Source organism: Phaethon aethereus, assembly GCF_964289735.1.
Source record: "Phaethon aethereus genome assembly, chromosome: 11".
NCBI classification, from domain to species: domain Eukaryota; kingdom Metazoa; phylum Chordata; class Aves; order Phaethontiformes; family Phaethontidae; genus Phaethon; species Phaethon aethereus.
In genome coordinates, this window is record NC_138587.1 from 10,851,940 (window position 1) to 10,874,258 (window position 22,319).

Genomic DNA, 22,319 nt, shown 5'->3' on the forward strand with positions numbered 1-22,319 from the left:
ACATCACGGACTCACAACCTGAAACAAGAGAGCATCACTCTTCAGACGTGATTGTTAGTTCTGCCTGTATGGAAAAGGTAAGTCCCCACCACACTCCCCATCAGTGCTGACCGTAATGAAGAATTGGCCATCTCAGCACTCCCTTGTCAATACAACTAATGAAAAGGCTAAATGGTTTTCTGGGGTTTTTTTCCTAAAGTTGATAACGAGATTGAAAGTCAAAGAATAGCTACAGCAGAAAAGCCTTGATAAGAAATACAATCCCATTCCCAATATCTGCCATGGCTACATATAATCAGCAGACCACAGTGTGTTGAGAAATTGATTGTGTTACTGAGAAATTGATACTTCCTATTGCCACTGCATGGCAACAAGCTTGTCTTCAGATTATAATTAGCACCACTGATACATGCTTCCCATAGGACCAAAGAAGAGCTTTCAACTCTGCAAGGAAAAAGCCTAAATGCACAAAAGTTTTTATTACTCTGCCAAATTCTGTTTTGTTTAGGAAAAAAAATATGAATTACAGATTTTCTCCTGGGACAGCCTAATTTGATAGTGGGACTGAGACTCTGCTATAGGAAATAAATGAAAGTGTAAGGAAAACAAATGGGCACACCAAGAATCATTTCTGTTTAACTGCATCACCTAACACAGGAAAATATGATGGAAAAGGCTTCAGAAAGGGCTGGTAATTACCAGAATTCACTCCTGATGACAATTCTAGGGATCAACAACCAGGATCAGTGAGGTCTAGGTTAGCTACACTTGTGCAGAAATTCCCATGGCATCTTTCGCTCCGACATGAATGGCTCAAAATCCTTCCTGTGACTCAGTGTACCAAACAACTTCAAAGGAGCCCTAACAGCTGCTAGTTGGCAAAGGCAGGTCTCGGTTTACGGAAGAGAGGCAACCTCCCACTACTCATTTGGCTTGCGAGCAGCAAGCTCACTGGCAGTAACTACACAGGAGCCACCAACAAGACAGGCCATAAAACCATTCTCCAAGACAACCTCCCCGAGTCCCACCAGAATCCCATACAGGTAAGGTTTGTACATCCGCTGCTCTTCCTATCAATACTGCCAAGCCAGTTCCTGCCACAACCTTAATATTCCAGCAGCAGTTCAAGAGACATTTTTAAAGATGCCAAGCAAAGCGGTTTTACCAATGGGATCATTTCCTGGCTGCTTCATTGAGTCGAGAGAGCGGAAACCGGTGCTGGGAGCAGGAGGTCGGGAGTAGGGAAAGCTGTATGACCCCAGTTGCACACCGTCATTTCCTAAAATCTTCTTCCTACCACTACAGAGAGCTGGATAGAGTCTCTGAAAAAGAGTATTTTCCAAACGTCCACATGGATCAGTGAGAACCACGCTGCATTTCTCCAATCCTTTGCCAGTAACAGTTTCACAATCACTGCCTGGGATTAACATTATCCTGAACTTACCCATTTTCATGCAGAGCCAACATTTAGGTGGGTTTTCCCCCCAAATTGACTAAGATTATTCACTGGTATTCCAGCACTTGTTAAAACATCAGCAGCTCAGAGCTGCTCAGGTAATTTTGTCAACATTCCTAGGTGAAAGCTACACAGCAAAGCATGTCCAAATGTCTAACAATTGTTGTTTATCATCTTTCCCAGTTTTTGAAACACAAAGCAAACAGGAAATAAAGGCTTTTGCAGAGGCAAAATAGGAAAGATCAAGTGGTGAATTTAGAGATTCATACAATAAAGTGTAGAGAATCTCGCCAGTATTGGGTAATACATTCTGTTTTCACAAGAAAATAGCCTCTAAATTTCTGGCTCAGGATAGTCAGTCTATTTTTCACGGATTTCTGCTGTACATCTGTTCAATCCCACAGGCTTGAAAAGCCAACCATTATAAAGATCCAGGTCACCTTCAGGTCACATCAACTAAAAGTTTGAAAGGGCTTCATTTTATAAGCATTAAAGAGAGGAAAGCCTAATTAAGCATGAATACAATCCCTGCTTAAGTAGGCTGGATTGGAACAATTTCTAGTAAGAAGCTCTTTTAAATGTTTATTTAGAAAATCTCCCATGTGAAAAGTAGCAAAAAAATAAGGAAAGCTGCTCAGACTCAGGGACCTCTTCACTACACGGCATAGCACTTATTTGCTATTGCACAATCTTGCAACTGTGCACAATATTGCACATGCCATTAAACCCATATGAGGTACAAGCAGCAACAGGGGTGTTTACCTGCATCTTAAACAACGCACGTGTTTGTCCAGGGACATTGTACAGTGCCGCACACACTGTATCGCTGGTGTAGTAATGAGTAAGCCATTCAGTAAGTGAAAGCTATGAAGTAGGACAACTGCAGGAAAAAAAATAGGACACATGTACAGGCAATGAAATGTACTGAACAAGAAAAGCTCTGAGGTGACAAGAGAAATAACCCTGCATCACCATGGCCTTCACCAGAAAAGCAAAATACTCAGTATTTTTCAGGAAATACTCAGTACCCAATAAAAATATTCTAATTATACTGCAAAATCTCTAAGGCAATGGATTTACTAAGGTATGATACAGCAACTAATATTTTGACTACAATCTTTGCAGGAGCTACAAACGCAATACTAATTTAGTAAGTTCACCAGTGGAAACCGTAAGGTTGGGATGTCTAAAATTAGGTGTGATGAAACAGCTATCTTTTCTGAGCTCAACGCGGAGAGGGGTAGGAAGGTGGTCAAGCTTACTGACTAAGTCCAGTGGAGGAACTGCATTTCCAAAACCTCAAACAAGTGAACTCTAGTAGTTCCCTGTCTAAAGCCACCTCTAAAAGTAACTTGATGGGTTTTTTTTCCAAAGTGAAGGCAACCTTGTAGAGATTGAATTCCTTATAAAGCAGATGTGAAAAGTCTTTTACAAGCTTTTAAAAGAAATCCTAGAGTCCTAGAAACATATGGCTCCATTTTGTATCACAGAACAATATAGGAAAAATATAAAAGCTTTTTCCACATTTTTCTAATCTAAAAGCTATGAGTGTCAACATCCATCACTGCTTAAGGAAAACGAAAAACTCTGAAAGTATGTTATAAGAGGGATTTATTTCAGCTGTTCATTTCCAAATGCCTTTAAGACAACAATGTACTGTAGCAAAATTGGCTGTTTCACTACTTCAATTTCAACAGGAAATACATGAAAAAGGAAAATCACTTCAGAAAATAATAAGGAATGTTCAGGAGTATATGTGTAACTTGCTAGTGGTTTTCCTGCTTTAAAATGCTCCAAAACTTGTATGTACAGATGTGCAGTTCTTATTAAGGAATATGTCTAGATTATTGTGGAAGAAAATAGCATCCTATTTTAAGGCTTAGAAAGAAAGCCACTAGTGAATATACAGGCAAAATATTGCAGTTTGAAGCAAGTCCAATATCTATTAAAGTCAAAATGTATTAAAGCTTTAGTGCTGAAAATGCCTCTGTTGTCAGAACACATTTGGCATCAAGATGAGACACTTGCAAGTGGCTTAATATACGGGTTGTAATTCCACTCCTATTGAACTCAAGGTATGCAATGGCAACAAAACAACTTCATTTTCTGCAAAATGGTTGGTACAGATACCTACCAAGAGCACTGAACCATGCCTATGAAAAGGTGCCCAACACACTCCTGGAGTTACACAGTTACTGTCTCTTCTTATGCAGTGCTAGTGACTGAAGCATATAGCAGCAGACAAAATGAAGCTGATAGGGTATGCTCATGTAATTTCAAATCTATTAAGTGAGCTACCACTGGAATGTACCTGCAACATAAATTTATTTGGCTTTCAAAATCAAAAGGAGTCCGTAAACACTGCGCTATAGAATTATTTGTATGTAAGTGCACACTCCAACAAAACTCAGACTTCTTGTAACACACTTAACTGGGGAAACAACTTCTGTAAAAAAGAAAAGGCATTATTTTCATCTTCAATTATCATTGGAAGTAAATATGCAGAAAGAAGACCTCAGCTGACAATTTCTTTGTTGCAACATAAAAGCATAGAGATTATGTACCAGCTGAGATGTACTAACTCAAGTAAGAACTTCTGAGATTTTCTGACTTGAAAGAAACATAAAGAGCTTGTAAGCATATCAGAAAATTTTGCAGCTGATTTTGTAACAGTCTAAAACCCACATTTACTAGGGGGTTGACATGCTCTTAGTAAGCAAAAAATGCAAACGCTCAAAAAAGCATTTTAAATACTAGCTTTGTCCCTTCTTAGGTTTCTGGAGAATTCAGGTAAGTATGTAGTAGTTACAGGTTTTGCTTTCAGTTTTGTTTTTTTTAGTTTCACCTTCATCTCCAGGAAACAGAAACTCTGCCTCTGCCAAGTACAGCCCTTGATTCAATGCTATTAAGTTTACACTTAGTCTGTTGTATTAAATTTAAATTAACAGAAGCTGTTTAGAACAATAGACAAGCAAACTATTCATTTGACACAAGCTTTGGTCTTCTGCGTGGTATTTCACTAGGTCTACAGAGTTTTTCCTGAAATTCTTCACCTTTTCCTTAGCTGGTCATTCAGCAGACCGGCTATTTTCAGCCTTACAAGGTTTACATTATTACTGGTTCAGTTGCCACGTTAAAGTTGCATCTAACCTGGGCCTAAATCATCTTCATACAAGTGCTTCTATAAACAATGACTGACTGGAAGAAAATTATAAATGCAAGTTTAAAGCAATTCTTGCAACACTAAGCAGCATTATAAAATCTTAATACATACTGCTGACAGAAGAACAGAAAATTTATTCACAGATGCCTTTGTATTTCAGCTTTAGAACAAGTATAGCATGCGAAGACCTAGTTAGTTTGGGATCAAGAATTGTATAGGTCTACATCTTTCGAAGATACCGCATTGAGGTGGGATGAGGAACAAACCCAAAAAGCATTCAGTTAATGACAACCTACTTCCTTATACCTACAATATGACAAAGTAAAATACAGTCTTAACGCCCCACAAAAGTATTTCAACCCTTATTTCTCAGGGGGGCTTCATTTACACACCTCTGCAAACACAAGGATCTATTTGTGTGGCTTATTTAAACCAAGAAAGTTCAAATCAGGGACAGCGTCACCCACCAATAAGCAAATTATTCAGATACCAGAGACATAAGATGAAGTGTCCAAAATGACAAAATAGTTGACTTAAATCAAACAAGAAACCAAGTCTGTGTTATGGCTTCCTGTATTTTGTTATCCCACACTGTCTCTATATAAACCATCTGTGCTGCACACACTTCAAGCCATCTTTCAACTATCAACAGGGCTTCTGCAGTAAAACAAACAATTACTAATAGATGTATCTTAGAGACAGATTTTAAATCAAAAGGCACAGTGCTCCAGCATTCTGTTATTAACAAAAGATCAGAACAAATCAGTAGAGAATTTTTTCTGAACATCCATTAGTAACAGATACAGAGATGAAAGAAGGGGGGGAAGAAACAACGTTTGCTATCACACTCACCCATACAAGACAACACACACACAGAATCTGGAATGAAAAACTACTTCCAAATGCTCATTCTAAAATAATTTAGTGACATTTTTTCTTCCTAACCAGAATCATGCAAACCAAAGGAAAGAACAGAAAAAGCTATTGTCATTTGTACTAGCAAACTAGTGTAATAAGGCATGATGGAAACAAGCTAACAATGAAACTGTAATCAGGCCTCCTAACTGGGGAGTATTAGAAGTTATACAACTTCTCACAGGACTTGGCATATGCACCCCTCAGCTATTGAACCAGGTAAAAAGCATTAGGCTTGCCAGAAAATAAACTTCATTAGTTTTATTTATGAAAGGAGTTGCAACAGTCGAGAGCCATAGCCTGCTAGATTCATGAGATCTTCTCATACGAAAACTTCTGTTCGGAGGAAGACTGGAGAATTAGTTAATGTGAGTTCCTCACACAAAAAACACTTCTTACGTGCGGATTACTTAGAGGAAGAGTATTTAAATAAGACAGTCTACAGCTTAGTTGTATATCCTGTGGTGAACCCACAATTATTGTCATTCAGGTTAAGAGTATTCAGCAGATGGACGGAACCAGGAAGAGCGATCAACAACACTGGAATTAGAGCTGTGTAAGGGGCAGAAGGAACACTCTCCATTTAAAACACGCTGCCTGCTAGCGTACCTGCTGCTGAAATACCTCTGGCCTCCTTTTTAGCCCAGCATCCCCGCTCTCAGCTAAAGCAGGAATCAGAAGTGACAGCCAGTTCTCTCTCTGATTCACTGCACTGCTTGGTCATACCATAAGTAAACCTAGTTTTTAAAGTGGAAAATAACTGCAAACAGGAGATTATGAAATTTGGACTATTACTGCATGCTGAAAGACAGTACAATTCTTATGAAGGCGGTGTGTGTGTGTACTAGACAGCCCAGAAGAATTAATCTGTGATAAAAGTCACAGTAGGGCTTGTTCTGCTGAGTGTCATCATTCCCCATAACAAAGAAAGTGGGGCTGTACTCTCAGTTAGTCTCTGCAGCTTTACAGCCTTCACCACAATCGCACGGTACGACCCGGAGGCAAATGTAGCCCGTTCAAATGTAACTTCATCGCAGCCACCAAAATGAGGCACCAGAACCCACCTCTGCTCCCAGCGCTGTCACAGACCCCGAGAAAAACAGAAATGACACCACCTTACTCAGCCGGCAGGCACAAGGCCTCCCTCTGAGCGGACGCGAGCCCGAGACAACCCGGAGCCCACGCACTGCCCGCACCCCGCAAACCCCACACGGCACCACCGCCGGGAGCGGCGGCCCGCTGCAGAGGGAAACTCGCCCAACAGAGAGGGGTAGAAGGAGCCGAGCTACCTCCGGCTAGCCGCAGGCGACCGGGCGAGGGCGGCACCGCCACAGCCCCCTCGGCCGGGCTCCCTCGGCTGCCCGGGAGGTGAAGCCCGCGCTCCCGGGGTCTTGCCTCCCCCACCGCTTCACCCTCACGCCCCCAGCACCACACCGGCTGCCCAGACCGCCGAGCCCTGCCCCAGCGCCCTCCCCGCCTCCCGCTACCCTCGGCTCCGCTCCTGCCGGGCTGAGCCGCAGGCCCCCGCCCGGCCCCGCTCCCCCCCGCGCCCCGGCTCCGCGTACCCCGGGCACCCTCCCCGGGCACCCTCCCCGCGCCCCCCCATTACCCAGCTCCCTCCCGCCACTTCACCTCACTCCCCCTGCCCCGCCACCCCTCCCCGGCACCGGCCGCTCCCGCCGCCCCCCGCGGCCCGGCCTGCCCGCCGGCTGGCGCCGCTCACCGTGTGGGAGTGCAGGCTCTGGCTCGCCTCGATCTGCGCTGTCAGCGGCACCGTGTCGTCCAGCAGCACCTTGCCGGCCGGTGGCTTCTCCATGAAGGCCATAGCGTGGGGGGGAGCGGGAGCCCGGCGCCGCCAACCTGCTTCCCGGGGCAGCTCCCGGCGCGGCCGCCGCTGTCAACACGGCAGCGCCGCGACGCCACCGCCGGGCCTTAGCGCCGCCGCCCGACCGCCTTCCGCAGCCCACCGCCAGGGGGCGCCGCGCCGCGCCCGCCGCCCGCACGCGCGGCCGCTCGGGGCAGGCCCGGCCTTGCGGGAGGGGAGCGCGCGGCAGCTGGGCCCGGTGCGGTCCGTACCCCGCCGTCAGTAACGGGGAACGCAGCAGGGGGGGTCGGCAGAGTGCGTGGGACTGTCCGGTGCTCTGCGCTGGGCGAGTCGCCCCGCTGCCCACGTCTTCCGCGCCGCTCCGGCGGCACGAGCGGCTGCGGGCAGGGGATCGGCCCCGAGACACCGCTGGTCCTGCCAGAGAGGGAACCCGAAAAGGGCTGGCGCGCTCGCTGCTCTCTACGTTTTGCGGGTATTTTGTAGTTAAAGGACCACAAAAAAACCAAATTGCATCCAGTATCTTCAACTGGTAGATTTTAGCTATTTCTTTTTAAAAACACAGATTTAAAGTTGTTAAATTGTTTTCCACAACCTACCTTTCATTGTAGCAGCGTAGAACACTTTATTTCAATACTACTTAGCACTTGGCAGCCTACTGCCTATTGAACACTTGTCTGCATTTCCTTCTTTTTACACCATATAGGAATTAAGTCTTACTTAAGATGCTGTAAGAGCTTGAGTTTGTTGTACGCCTCAGTTACCGTGAATAGCCTGGTCTCTCTGCCTCACAGCTCCATATTGACAGGAAAACGGGCTGCACGCTGCAGTTAAGCAGCTAGATCTCAGGCTGGCACAGTGATCTTTCCAAACTACTCCTTCTGCCGTGATCCTGGAGGTCAGACGCAGGTCTGATTCTTTTTGTTAACGGGCATTAACATGATGACTTCCCATCTAGGGAGCAGGCGACCAAGGAATGAGGGAAGGAGCACGCCCGCTTCGGAAAACAGTGTTTTGTATGGCAAAAGCCAGCGATCGGGCAGTGACCCAAGGCAGCAGAAAAGGAAATGGGAAGTGAAGCAACTCCTACAGACGAGGGATGAGGAAAGCTCTCGCCCAGTACCGGTTCCATGCGGTGAAGAGGCCAAACCCTGTGCTTTGAAAGCAGAGGGCATATTGAAGTCAAACAGCTTAAACATTACCCCTCCCTCTGATCCAGTTTGACTTAACACCCAGGGTTTGTTGTTACAGTGCAGTTGCATTTAAGAACAAAACATCACATCCAGACAGTGTAACTATTTTACCAGTAGCTTTCATCACTGTTTGAGGACAAACTCTCTTTTCATAGCAAACAACTTCTGAGGTTTTTTGCAGCCAAGAAAAGTTATGGATGCATTTCTGCTGCAGAGAAAATGGGGGGATAACAGATGTTTTGCCAAAAAATTATATGAGCCACCAATTGATGACAGCCTGTACTTTTACTCCCCTTCCATCCTGAAAAAAAGTTTCCTAGTGTATAATAGTCTTATGTTGATACTAAAATAACTTAACCTGAGTGATTTACTAATGAATTTACCAAAAGTCTACTTTACCAGCAACCAAGGTGCTTTCAGTGGACTAAGGGGAATACATGTTCACACAGTCACGTAAGCAGCAAGAAGCCATATAGTTAGTACTCAACAGAACTGTCCCTGCTTGTCTTGCCCACAGGACCATAAGGAGGCAGTAAGTACAAGCAGTGCCAATACAGCTTTTTAAAAGCCTCCTTCACTCTGCTTCTGGGAGGCAAGTTTCAGAGGCATTTATCATTAAAGGTAACTTTATTGTCTGCTTATTAATTAGGTTTTGTAAGGTATCTAAAGAATCTGAAAGTATTGTGAGAGCCACATCTCCAGCTAAACCTGGCAGAGTATATGGTTTCTGTGCAAGCCAACTGCTACTTACTTGCAGAGTTAAGGAAGGCTTTACTAGCTAGAACATTGCAAAAGAGCATGCTGCACCAACATCTGCTAGAGCTGCCATGGAGATTATAAGAGATCTTGCAGGACATGTATGTCAACACCTCCATGTCAACACCTCCACTTATGTTCTGCCTGTTAAACACACAGCACTGTCCCCTCCCTCTGGCGCTTGTTAGCAATACGACGACTTTCTAAAGAGGGAACAAGTTTTTACTGAACTTAGCTAGTGTGGACTGTGACTTTGCTGAGAACAGCCTCAATACAAGCAATACAAGCCCCACCACGGCAGACTTGCCACTGTAGCAGAGCAAAGGCTTGTCTAAACGTGCCACTTTTGTCACAGTAAGTGCCTAGTTCTGTTGGTTTCATCTTGGCAGTACGCAGGGAAACATGAAAAGTTCAAAGTTTCTTAACATAGTTGCTATGCCGATTGAGTTTGCACACTGTCTTTGAAACATTTTGAAGATTTTTTTGTTGCAACTTTACTGGATTAAGTGATGTCACATAGAAAAAGAGAGTCAAAACCAAGTGTGTGTTTCTGGCCTTTATAGTCAAGCAGCATAGGTTCAACAGCTCTAACTGTCTGACACCATGACTTTCACCATCCCTTCCATAACAGTCTTTCCACTTTCTTTGACTTTACACGATACCGAAATGTGCGCAATAGAACCCTTCAGTCGTTTAACTTCCGCTGCAGCTATGACGACTTCTCCAGTATACAAAGGAGCTGGAAATCGGATCTCCTGAGAAAGAAATACACAACCTTGACCGGGCATTTTAGTACCCAAAACTGCAGAAATAAGTCCATTGATCAAAACTCCATGCACAATAGTTCTCCCAAACCTCGATTTCTTTGCGAAATCTTCATTTAAATGCAAAGGATTTGTGTCACCTGTTAAATCAGAAAATGTAACAACATCGTTCTGTGTAAAAGCTTTGGCAAGTTCAGCTTTGTCTCCAACTTTTATGTGTAAGCTCTGAAGTACAGGACGTCTAAGCAGTGAGTTGATAACTGTTAGCTTTGTCAAGGTTCTTTGTCGGAAATCCCCTCCAGAAATTCCATACCTGAAGGGCTGCAACATCGCAAGCAACTTCTGCTTTGTACAGCCAAACCAACAACCACATTCAGTCCAAGACTAGTTCTCTACTGTTCCCAGATAATGCAAGAAGAAATGGAGATGTCTATTTTGGGGGGGGAAACAAAAACAAAACAAGAAACAAACTAAAGCATTTAAAAAAAAAAACCACAACAAACCACCATCAAGTGCACTCAAAGTTGAAAATACTCAATTTCCCTTTTACAGAAAAGACAAAGAACTTAGAGCTATGCCTGAGCAGATTTTTTGTTTAGCTGTCGCTTGAGAGACAAAGAATTCTTGGAACTCATTTTCTTAAGCAGCATCCTCAGGAAAAAAAAGGAGCTCTGGAAGTGCATGTTTATGTATGAATTTTTAAATGAGGTCAGTCAACAGTGACTATTGAAAAAGGAGAAATGGGGCAGGGGAAATAAAAGATTGGACCAAGGTGTGGGTCAAGAACAAAACTTCCCAGAATTTATTTCCTTGCAGATGTATTAATGAGATCAGGACTTCTCACTGGAATGAAGCCATTAAGTAACGAGACAGCCACTACTGTCACATTTTACAAGATTCATTGTAAAATGGGAACTGCTTAAATGCAGGCCTACACACCTGCATTGAAAAGCATTTCACTCCTAAACCAAGACATTTTTGCATCTAGGCCATCTTTCTATGAAGAGGCAGTGTGCTCAGTTAGCCAGACAACCTTACAGCAAGAACCGACATCTGGGGGAAGCCATCCAGCCCCCACAGGGCTTTACCTGCAGCACTCGAAAGGCACACCTCCTGTTCTGGTAGGACCCCAGCAATGTTAGAGCACTCCACAGCTTGACAAGGCCACTAAGTGAAAAGAAAATGAAATATATTGACAAAATTTGTTTTTCTCAGTTTTCCTGCAGCGTAAATAATAATATAATAATTAAAAAAAAATCTTAAATAAAAGCATGTTACATAAAGATTAATGAAACCTTAATTGAGTTTAACAGCAGGTAATTTCATCAATGAGTTCTAGTAGCAACACTGTGCCCTGGAGGGTTATTGCAATGACTGCAGTCTCCTGTCCTTGACATACAGAGAACGTACTGTAACCTTTTCAAGTTCATTTTACTGGCTCTGTTCTTGTTCCTTCTGTGCCTTTAAGCTCCTTCCTCTCCTAAATCGCCTGCAGTTCTCTTTGCCATTTAAAACTGGTAACCACTCTCACCTTTACTATAGAAAGGCATTTAGAGCCACATATTTCAGTGGTCCTACCAGACCATCCTGTTTTAAAGCAGGAATAATGTACTGATGCACATAGGTTACTGAATCTTAGTGAGTTTTTATTTTCTGCATACTCCATGCAGACTTCTGCAAGCAAGGCTTATTTCTTCAAAGACCATTCTTAACTTGGAAGTTCTGTTTTCTCAGGAAAAATATTTTCATGGTTGTATCTGAAGTGCATACCTACTGCAACTTACCTGCTAATAACTCTTAATATTGCAGACAGAGTTTTTTCCTCATATGTTAAGATGTCAACAGGCAAAGCTGCTCCAACCTTTAAGAAAATGTTATTTAATAAAGTACCATTCTGTGCTCTTATAGTGGTTTATAAGGAAGTGAATTCACTGCCAGCACATGACTTCATTAAAGGTGTTATAGTTACGCTCATATCTCACATGAGCGTTTCAGCTACAAAACCACTGATTTTACACAGCACCCTTCCTCTCAGAGCTCTTTAGACAGAAGCCACTTTTACTTCCACATTACAGCTGAAGAAACAGGGACCCAGCAGTGATGTGACTAGCTTGAAGTCACCCAGCAATACCATAAACAGAGCAAAAATAGTACTGTGGACTTCCCCATCCAAGAAGCTGTTCCCTTCCCATAGTTCTCCTTTTAAAGCCTCGCTACAGCAAAACCATCAATACCCCAGATTGTAAAAATCAGGTCTTCTGGAGCCACTTGACTACAGACGCCAAGACAAAACGTACAACTCCGGCTTCGTTAGGAGCAAGTTACAGCACGGGCTGGACAGCAGGTAACCGTTAAGGAGAGGCAATCCGAAGACGCTTATCCCGCCTTCTCACGCCCAGGACTCCAGCCCACCGTCAGCTCGACAGCTCTCCCCTCCCGCCCTTGACGCCGTTCTCCCGCCACACGGGCGAATTTCAGGGGGCAGAGCCGGCAGAAAACGGACGGCGGCGGCCAGGGGCAGGCCGGCCGCTGCCGCAAGGCTCTCCTCGGCCCAGCCCGAAGCCGCCAGCCAAGGGAAGGATCCCGGCCCCGGCCCACCTCTCCGTGCAGCTCCCTCAGCGCCGACACCACCAGCTGCTTGAACTGCGCGACGCTCGGCCGGGCCCCGCCGTCTGGCAGCTCCCTGCGGGGAAGCAGAGCAGAGGACAGGCTGGCGGGGCTCGCCGGCGGCGGGGGATCGATCGATCGCTCGCTCGCTCGCTCTCACACACTCACAGGCGGACGCGCAGATAATGGTGCTCCGCGCCACTCCGCAGCACCCGCCGCTCGAAGGCTGCGGCCGGCGGCTCCGCTCGCGCCATTCGCCCTCCAGGCCGCGCACGGCCGCGCGCCCCCGCCCAGCCAATAGGGGCGCGGAGCCGCCCGGACTTCTATGGTGGCCCCGCAGGGTCAGCTCCCCGCGCCCCGCCTCGGCGTCGCCATGGCGACCGGGCGGTGCGAACGTGCGCGGGCGGGAGGCGACCGCTGAGAGCCCGTCGCCTCAGGCCCAGCCCTCGGCCTCGGCCTCTGCCCCCGCCGGCTGCCCCGAGGCCTCTTAGGTAGGCCGAGGCGGCTGCCGGGGAAGGCCGCCGCTCGCCTCTGCTTCAGCCGGGGCCGAGGGGCGGCCCTGAGGAAGCCGCCGGCCCCGGGCTCGGCAGCGCGCTGCCTGCGCTTCGTAAGCGCGCTCCACCGGGCAGGGTGGAAGCGCTGATCCTCTGGGCGGGATCCGCTGGGTACCGACGGCAGCAAGGCGTCGGTGCGCGCGGCTGCGGGTCGGTGCCTGTTCTCGCAGGGCTGCACCCAGAGCCCCTAACCCAGCCGTGGGGCAGAGCCGAACTTTGCTTTTGCAGATTGAGGAAGGCAACAAGCCATCTTCGGGTCTGAAGCTGTGGGAACAGATGGTGTTTCTGAGTGCTACACACTAGCTTTTAGCTTCAGAAAGACAAATATTGAACTGCTCCACGGTAAACATGCTGTTGGAGAGGGGCTAGCAGAGATGCTCTTTTGCTTCCCCTTTAAACAAATTATGTTGGTCCTGGTGGAGTGTGTTGTCTGGCCCCGTAACAGGTTACAAACATGGAAGGCATTGTGTTATCCTAGCCTCTATTCTGCAGTACACACAAGTAGAACAAATTTGAAAAGCACATAGAAGAGGGTTGGCAGCACATCTTTGCATCTCACTGGTCAGCGCCTAGTTAAGGAGATAACACAATTTTAGTAGCAGCATGACTCTTGTGTAGCTGATCTGAAGATTGGTGTGAAACATCCTTCAGCAAAAAACAGCAGAAAGGATGGCAGTAGCTTTGCTCTGCCACAATGTTGAAACATCATCATCTGCATAAGAACTTCACAGAATCTCACCTTTTTGAAAAAGCTTTATGCAGGAATTAATATTGACCCTAGCAGGGTAACACTGCAGTGGCCTAGTACCCAACTGATGTGCTTGAGTTAGGGCCCAACTCACGTGACACCATTTGCCTTTGCCAAAGGAACTTCAGAATTCAAGATGTGGTATCTATTTGGATTTGGGGCTTTCTCTCTGTCCCATGGGGATCCTGGCCTCCTCTATTCCAGGTGCTTGGTAAGCCTTGGACTGGAGCCCTAGCACACTGTCAGGCTGTAAAGGGCATATCTCCCTCTCTTTTACAGGCACTGATCTGTTTTCATCTTCCTACTGCTGATGCGGCACAAAGCCTGGAGACAGAGTACTTGTGTCAGCTAAAGCCCTTGGTGATTTTAAAGAGGTATTCATAAGAAAACAGCAACATATCTCAGAAAAGCCTCCCCAAGAGGTTATCTAATCCACCCCTGCCTCAGACAGATATTGTAAACATTCAGCAGAGCTAGTTTACAACCATTCAAAAAAAATTTTTAAAAAATACTAATTTAGTGCTGGAAGATTTCACACTCCCCCAAGTGGTCTATTCTAGCTGTCTTCCAGACAGATCTTTTCAATGCTTAATCAACAGCTTCCCTGCTGTAGCTTAAGCCCCATATTAATAGGCCTGTCCTAATCAATATAGGATAATTCCTCCTTGTTTGAACATTCCCTCCCCCCTTTACCCCATCCTCCTTTCCACAGAAAAAAAAAAAAAAAAATCCCAGTTTTTCCTTATCCTTCTGTAAAATGTAACATTTTCTAGATATTTATCATGCTGCTGCCCTCTGGGCCTTTCAGGTATCAACATCTTCCATGAGTTAAGGTGCCCAAAGCTGATGTACTGTATTCTGGCAGAGGCTTCCTCATGATTAGCACCACAACCCATCTGAACTACTCTCCCAGACTCATTTAAAAACTGTATGTAAAATACTAAGTATTTAGAAACAAAACTTCAGCAAATGCAAATCTTGAGTATTTGAACAATTTCACATGTACCAAAGTAATTTTCTTTTAAAATTGTTAGTTCAGTTAAAAAAAGGCAGCTTGCCACATAAAATTCAGTAGCTGTAAGTGTAGGTCAGCAAGAGACCCTCAGGAATACTGTGTTTCCCCTAGGAACCGAGAACCAGTTAGCACAGTGCTCAAACAATGAATCAGTTCTACGATAATTTGGCAGACATATCAGAGCAGCCAGTTTTATTGGGAGCAGTATCTACAGAAACTGATTTTAAAGAGATTAGTAAAATTTTATCACCAAACAGCAAAACTTGGTGGTCAGATCATGTATAAATGTCTTTTGGTTATTGCAGCAGGGCGAGTGCTGTTCTCCGTAAAGCTCTGATAACACAAGCAACAGTAACTCAGGCACTCCGAGTAAACCTAGCTGGCTGCCGTAAAGTCCACTCCTGATAAAAGCACTGGGGGGGTTGTGTCAGCTGCAGTAAGTCAATAAAGAGCACACACAGGATTGTACAGGAAGGCTGGACGCAACATGTCAGTTTTTTATTAACCAAAAGTGAAGCTGAACCCGAGTGGTTTAACTTGTTAAAACCATGTGTTTATATGGCAGATATTTTTCTTTCATGTTCAACATTATAGTGCAAGAACCAAACTTTGCAGCTGTTCATCCTTTGAGAATCAACTACTAAATGTAAAATGAATTAAAATAAGGGTCCCTCAATGAATCAATTAAAAAAACATTTAACTCAAAAGAACAGACCAATCTTAAGAACTGTCTTATGAAATTCTCCCAAGTGAAAGACCTTTAAAAGCACTTGGAGCCTTGAGGTAGCAACTTTATGCAGAATTTAATTCCCCTCCTGCCCCACAGAGCAGAGGAAAATTAGTAGCGCATTATTAGCTCCAGCCAGCTAAGCAGAGTTGAGTGTTCTCCTATGAGGTTAGTGACTTTCTCTTGCATCTTGAAATAGCAGTGCAGTTGCTGCAGACAGTCAGGAAGAAATCCACAAGGAAGGCCTCTTGAAATAAAATACATGATTTGAAAAAAAAGTGAAAAAATCAGCAATAACTGTAACAACAAAAATTATCTGGAGTGGAAAAAAACCAAAGTGTTTGTATTTTGGAAAGACTAGTTTACAAATACATGTCAAGAACAAGAGTCCGCTTTCAGCCAACGGAAAAGAAAGAATGGAAGTGACATTCAAAGGGGTTTCTTTTTTTTTTCCCCTCTGTGCAAAATTGCACTTTGTTTTTAAAGTTTTGTTTTAAAGTTTTAAGTTTTGCACTTTTGTTTCTAAAAAAAGAGCGCTTCTGCCCTTTTTTGTTCTTTTACATTGTGAAACCTGTGCTGTGACATTAAACAGAAATACCATATGCCAGGATATTTGACCACTGAAAGCTCCTCTCACTGACCACAACAATCACAAGCAGGGCATCACAAACAAGAGACTTTTTCCTCTAAGCCTCAAAGACACTATTCTCTTTGCCCACTTTGCTGCTGAGTTCTTTTATTAAAAACTACATCTCTCTCTACTGCCAATTTCAGAGACTCCATGGCAAATTTACTGAACACTGAGCAATAACAACAAAAGAAACGGGACTTGTTCTCCATGACAATTGCGATGAACAGTCATAGTGAAAAGGAATGAGCCGAGATACAGTGACACAGGCAGATCTTTACAAACGGGCACCTTGCTCCACTCCCTGGTCTTGGTATCGCCACTCACACGCTTTCCCACTTTGCTCATTGCTGGTGCTCTAACCAGATACCTGGCAATGTTGAGTATCTTACTACAAGCTTCTCTAATTATCTTCATGCTCCAAAATTGTATAGAAGAGGTTGGTTAAACCAGACCAAACTAAATCAGGCACATTGCAAATTATAGCTCTTAAATAGACAAGCCTTCTTAACAGGCTCATTCTCTTTCAGCTCAAGTTCAGGTTGCCTCTTTTGACACCAGAGTGATGTCACATGGATCCTGGATGCAGAATGGCATTGGCCCAGTATGCCTTTGCTTCAGGGAGTCTAGAGAAAGGTAAAACTTCAAAAGCTTGTCCTTGCTTGCATGGGATCCCAATCTTTCGATTTTACATTCTCATCCTGTCCTTTGAGTTCTAGAAGCCAGCAAATTCTCCATTCCAGGCAGAATTACCTTAAGAAGCTAACATCAGCCTTGCCTGATTTTTTTGGTTAAGCTTCAGAACAACTGCCAATGTTTGCATATGCTGAGGTATACAGTCCTGTCCTGTAGAGAACCAAAGGCTGTAAGAACCAGAATCCACCTGTAAGGCAGCTCAACCTGCCAGGCGCGTCTGGATAAAGGAGAGGATATTCTGCCTGGGAGCAACAAAGGCCAAGCTGATGATCACTCACAGCAAGTTTCTCTTTAGTTCATATCACAGTTTAGGCAGCACATTAACTCATACTGCTTTGGAGACCAGTTTATGTCTGGTCACAGTCACAAGCTGGCCTAAAAAAGACTCTTGACTTGGAGCCCGAAGTATCTGAAAGTTTTATCTGTTATCAATGCAAGGACCTGATGAGTGGGGGGCAAGGGGAGTGTTTCATTTTTCTAGGGGTTTTTGTTGGTTAGTTGGTTTGGTTTTGTTTGGGTTTTTTTTAATTCTGTAATCAAAAGAATTATTTTTGTCTTTGGTGTTAAAACTTGGAAGCATGAATGAAATACCTGCTGCTTCTTTGGCTGTAATTTACACCAAAAAAACAGCCTAGTAAAGCAAGGGAAATTCACTGTTCTAAAATACATGCAGTTAGAACAGCCACTTGACATCACAACCAGGACTTTAATAATATGGAAACACCTAATTCAGTGGAGTCCATTACAAATCATTTGCATTATATAAAAATATGACTCCAATTACAGTAACTGGACAACAGCCATTCAAACTTACCAAGTTTCCATCTTACTCATATTGCAGGAACTAGGAGGAGCTCATCCATTTAGGAAAAAATATTGTCCAGAAATCAACTTAGAGTTGCAGCCAAGTATCTTGTGCCTTAGAGAAATGTCCACTGTGATAACTAGAAGCAGGAATTCAACATTAGCATCCTTCTATTCTTGCTCATGTGGCCATGAATAGAAAGAGCAGGTTCTGTTGTACTAGCATCCACAACTAAAATTTTATAACCCCATAAAACACCATTAAGTTTTACATGAGCTGCAGAAGAATGCAAATTCAAAGGGTCACTAACCTATAAATTCAATGTCTTAATATAAGTATTGTTTGTATACCATAAAAATGTCCTCCTTATGGTCTGATCCTTATTTAGATAATACTCTGATAAAATCTCAGCAGTATGCCAATTTAAGGTCATTAAAGCTATAGAAATAGAATCTACCTAATAAATGCTGCAAATTTAACAGGTATTTTAGATAAACATCATTAGCTTAGTTATCACCTAAACCAAAAAGACTCCTCAAACACACCAACTGCGTAGTTAGCAAAGACATTTGCTTTACAAAGTCAAACCTTGCCAACTTGTGAAAAGTTTAGGAAATCAACGTGGTATTTGGAAGCATCCAAGTGTCTAATGAAGTTAGAATACTGTGAAATGTTAGGACTGGGGGGAGCTCCTGTAAACAAGTACAGAAGTAGTCTTCATTTAAATTACAAAACATTCACCTCCTTAAAAAGCTTTAAAACTGACCCAGTCAACAACAGCACCCTGGGAAATTCAGCAGTATAAAGGATCTCTGTAAGCAAGAGAAGGTCATATATTGTGATCTCACCACAGTAAAATGTACTCAGTGTCAGGAACAAGGAGCAAATTTGGGGAGATGACAATTATGACACCTTCAGACTACTTGATCTGAACCACTGCACTTTTTTGGGCAGCACAGAGTAAAACAATTTTCTTCACTGTTCAGAAAACACTTAAAATATACTAATGCTTCATTTTCTGCATTTTGTTGCTAAGCAGACTCTCCCATGTCCCCAGATTGGTTTACTTGGTTTAAAGAGCTATAGTACCTGCCGCTTTCAGCGTGTGGAAGAAAACTTCAGTGCCACCTTACTTATTGACTCCATTGATATTATAACTTCAAACCCAGATGATACAATTAAAAGTAAATTTGACATTGTGTAAGGAAAGCATCAGATGAAGGTAATAAACCCATAAAAGGCTCATATTCCACAGGTTGCCTCTGCAGAACAGGCAACCTCCCACTACAGAATCTGATCCAAAAATTTATCCCAACAGTAGCAACACCAGAAGGAAGGAGGCTTCTATATCTTGCACACTTTGGGTTTCATATCAGGCACTTGAACTGTTGGACAGATGCCATTCTGAACCAAGTAAGTGAACATAGGGTTAGAATCATCTTTAATCTAGGTCTAATAATGAAGTATCAGCAGCAAAGTGGAGGCAGGGAGTGAGCAATCCATCTGTGCTGAGACTTGTTTATGGTTTCTAAAATGCCCAAGAAGACAGCAGCAGTAACTGTTCCGTAGTGTCCATTTTCCTTGTGAGTGGTGTTGCTGATAGGAGGCTTTTCTGTGTCTTGAACTAAGAAGGCATTGAGGTACCCTGTGCCTAATTCCCTGGATCCAACAGGTCCATGCTAGAGCCAAACAGTGCCACCAGCTGCTCCTCGTAATGTGTGATATTCCTCTTCATAATGTCCATGCAGGGTCCAAGCAACCTCTCAAATGCTTGCACATCCATGACTGCAAAGAACAGAAGTGAAAACAAGATAGTTTGTTAAAAAGGACACCACACACCAATTTATTTTTTGAATGCAGAACATAGACCTCCATTCCAACCCATTCGATTTTGAGGCTTCAATAGAAGCCACAGAAATAGAAATCACATTTCTGATTTCCCTCTGTACTGTTATTTGCAGAAACAAGATAATGAAATACACACCTAACCTCAAGGATAAATACAGAAGCCAAACACACACCACACTGGCATTAGAAGATCACTTGAAAGCTGTGTGTGAGAAACAAGGTGTAGACAAAAAGCTGATGCTACTTACCCCTTCAAAGGGTACAGGTCACACAAGCAGAAAAAACAGAATCTGCTGGAAGGAAAGTGCTTCTCAAACCTCAACACAGAGGAGATCTGCTCCAGCTCATGCTCCTAGCTCCTCATGTCTGACCGCCAGTTACCAAAAGGCTGCTAGGTTTTGCATAGCTGCTCACTCAGGCATGGCCCACAAAACAAGTGTAACTAGAAACACAGAATATCTGCTTACCTAAACATTTGACCTCCCCAACAGCATAGGCAGAGGCTGCTCTAGGTTTGTTGGTAACAAGTGCAAGCTCTCCAAAATACTGCCCTCTGTGACACCGGGCAATCTCCACTTCTTGGTTAGCTTCTTTACTCGTCATAGTCTGTTAAACAGTACATTTTAATTATTTACATACTATTCTGTCTTTGTACAGGGCTGCAGTTAATCCCAGATATCTTATAGATGTGCAACAACTCATTGGCTTAGGACTTTTAAACTAGCAAGTTCCAAGTCATGCTCTGTACTGGTACAACACGTTAACAGCATGGTCAATTAGAAGTTCGATAAGAAAAGTGCATGCCAGCCCACAAGTTTTGAGATTGGCATATACTTACTGTTACAGCTTTGGAACTGCTATTGCATGTGCCTAACACAGGTTTTTATCATGCACAACATGTTCCCTAAAGCTGCTTCAGACTGTACAGAGATCTGTTCAAATGCCAATGGCTAGTATGTCACTAGAGATAATAGACCATTTTTTTTAAGTTGCAGTTTCCTATAATCCTAGAAGAAACATTTCGTCTCCACCCTTAAGGCCAGAGAGAGTTTACCAGGTTAGCTTGCAGAGGAGCAGATACAAGTAAAAGACTTTCCAACTTCAGTAAAATGACTTCTGGACACTTCAGAACAGGTATGTATATATATGTAATATATGAACAGTATGTTCATATATTACAAGCTACATCCCACGAGTGTCAATGATAAATAACATAAAATAGTATCTTAAAATAAGTCAGGATAGGCTTTTTCACACCACTTGTATTAATCAAATCAGGGACTGACCTAAAGCCTAATCACCCAATTTGAACTCACCTTGCTTTTAATCAAGATTTTTACTTCACCAGATTCTACAATGTAAAAACAGTCTGCTTTGTCGCCCTGTGAAGAGGAAAAGATAAAACAAATTATGTTTTAGTTTACTGTAAAAGTATGTATATGTGGTATTAAAGCATTCACTCTGAACTAGGCCTTGTGCAGAAATCTGCTAGAATTGACAAACTCTCAAATTCTTAATGTTGTACGGTGACTGGTTAAGTAATATACTAGAGGAACCCACAGGGGAAGGGAACTATTAGTACATATCATTCAGTGAGAGGGCAGGTGGAATGGAAAAAGCAAAGGAGATCAAAATCACTTAAGTGCAAATCTTCCAATCTGGATGAAAGTCTCCAATAGTGAAACTAAGCAAGGCCTAGAATTTCCAGAAGCAAGTGTTAATAAAACACCAATTTAGTGACTGCATTTCTAGATGTCAGTAGCAAGAAGGATCCATTAAACCAAGTATGAGCTCAGTCAGTCCATAGTAGAATAGTGGGAGATCAGCAGAACCCAGAATAGATGTATTTGAGGAGCATGAACATAGAAAGCAAGAGGAGGATAGTTTACAGAAAAACAAGTCCACAATGCAAGCCGTCTACATGAGGAATGATGCAACGGCTATGTAAAGATAATGAGAATGGTAAAGAATAAAGCACTTGACAGCATCATGCAATTAAAGGAAAACAAGTCACATAGGGCAAGTGGGAGAAAATAACAATTGGTAGCCATTTTATGTCAAGTTCTAGACAGACATCACAAGGTGGTGTTGAATAACTGAGTGTGAAATAAAAAAATTTGGTTTAGTAAAATTCATCTGTTTCTATGAAAATAAATCTGCCGTTAAGTCAAGTGGGCGAGGAGATGGTGAATGTGATGGGAAGGATGGAGAGAGATGATTATGACTTGAGTATGAAACACGGGCTGGGAGAAGATGATGCAAGATTCAAACACAGAGTTACAGAAGAAATCAGGCCCTTAGCTAAGCTTCCTGGGGATAGTTGTAAACCATCCAGCACACAGCTTTTTATTCACTGTTTCCAGCTATCACAACACGAACTAATACACTCAGCACTCTTCTGAAAGAGTACTTATTTTTTTAAAAGAATGGAAACAGACAAATTGGGAGACATCCTCATAACATCGACAGGCACTAACAATTTAAGTGCTTTAAAGCACACTGCCCTTAACTGAAAGGTAAAATTCCATGAAGATCATTAAAATATAAAATTATCCACGAGGAAAAAGGGGTTCATGGTATTGATGCAACTGCTGTAATGTAAGAGCTATCACATCTTTTACA

General features: G+C 43.4%; 4 protein-coding genes across 15 annotated transcripts in view; all 4 read right to left on the minus strand.

Annotated features, from left to right (window-relative positions):
- Positions 1-7,359, minus strand: part of PXK (PX domain containing serine/threonine kinase like) — a gene marked incomplete at both ends in the record, with an annotated part of 36,066 nt that extends 28,707 nt beyond the window's left edge. For all 12 annotated transcript variants that reach the window (XM_082004398.1, XM_082004407.1, XM_082004400.1 and 9 more), the window contains one exon: positions 7,258-7,359. In XM_082004398.1, the coding sequence (XP_081860524.1) occupies positions 7,258-7,359 (102 nt within the window). The remainder of the gene's footprint in view (positions 1-7,257) is intronic.
- A 2,533-nt stretch (positions 7,360-9,892) lies between these two features.
- Positions 9,893-10,399, minus strand: HTD2 (hydroxyacyl-thioester dehydratase type 2; the record flags this gene model as incomplete). Its single annotated transcript, XM_082004447.1, has 1 exon — positions 9,893-10,399. The coding sequence occupies one exon, from the start codon at positions 10,397-10,399 to the stop codon at positions 9,893-9,895; it is 507 nt and encodes a 168-aa protein (XP_081860573.1).
- A 43-nt stretch (positions 10,400-10,442) lies between these two features.
- RPP14 (ribonuclease P/MRP subunit p14) lies at positions 10,443-12,930 on the minus strand (the record flags this gene model as incomplete). Its single annotated transcript, XM_082004448.1, has 5 exons — positions 10,443-10,499; positions 11,158-11,236; positions 11,854-11,930; positions 12,668-12,752; positions 12,845-12,930. The coding sequence occupies 5 exons, from the start codon at positions 12,928-12,930 to the stop codon at positions 10,443-10,445; spliced, it is 384 nt and encodes a 127-aa protein (XP_081860574.1).
- A 6,570-nt stretch (positions 12,931-19,500) lies between these two features.
- Positions 19,501-22,319, minus strand: part of PRKAR2A (protein kinase cAMP-dependent type II regulatory subunit alpha) — a gene marked incomplete at its 3' end in the record, with an annotated part of 64,556 nt that continues 61,737 nt past the window's right edge. The window contains exons 9-11 of the mRNA XM_082004864.1: positions 21,014-21,079; positions 20,165-20,303; positions 19,501-19,634 (exon numbers count right to left, since the gene is read on the minus strand). Of these exons, the coding sequence (XP_081860990.1) occupies positions 19,501-19,634; positions 20,165-20,303; positions 21,014-21,079 (339 nt within the window). The remainder of the gene's footprint in view (positions 19,635-20,164; positions 20,304-21,013; positions 21,080-22,319) is intronic.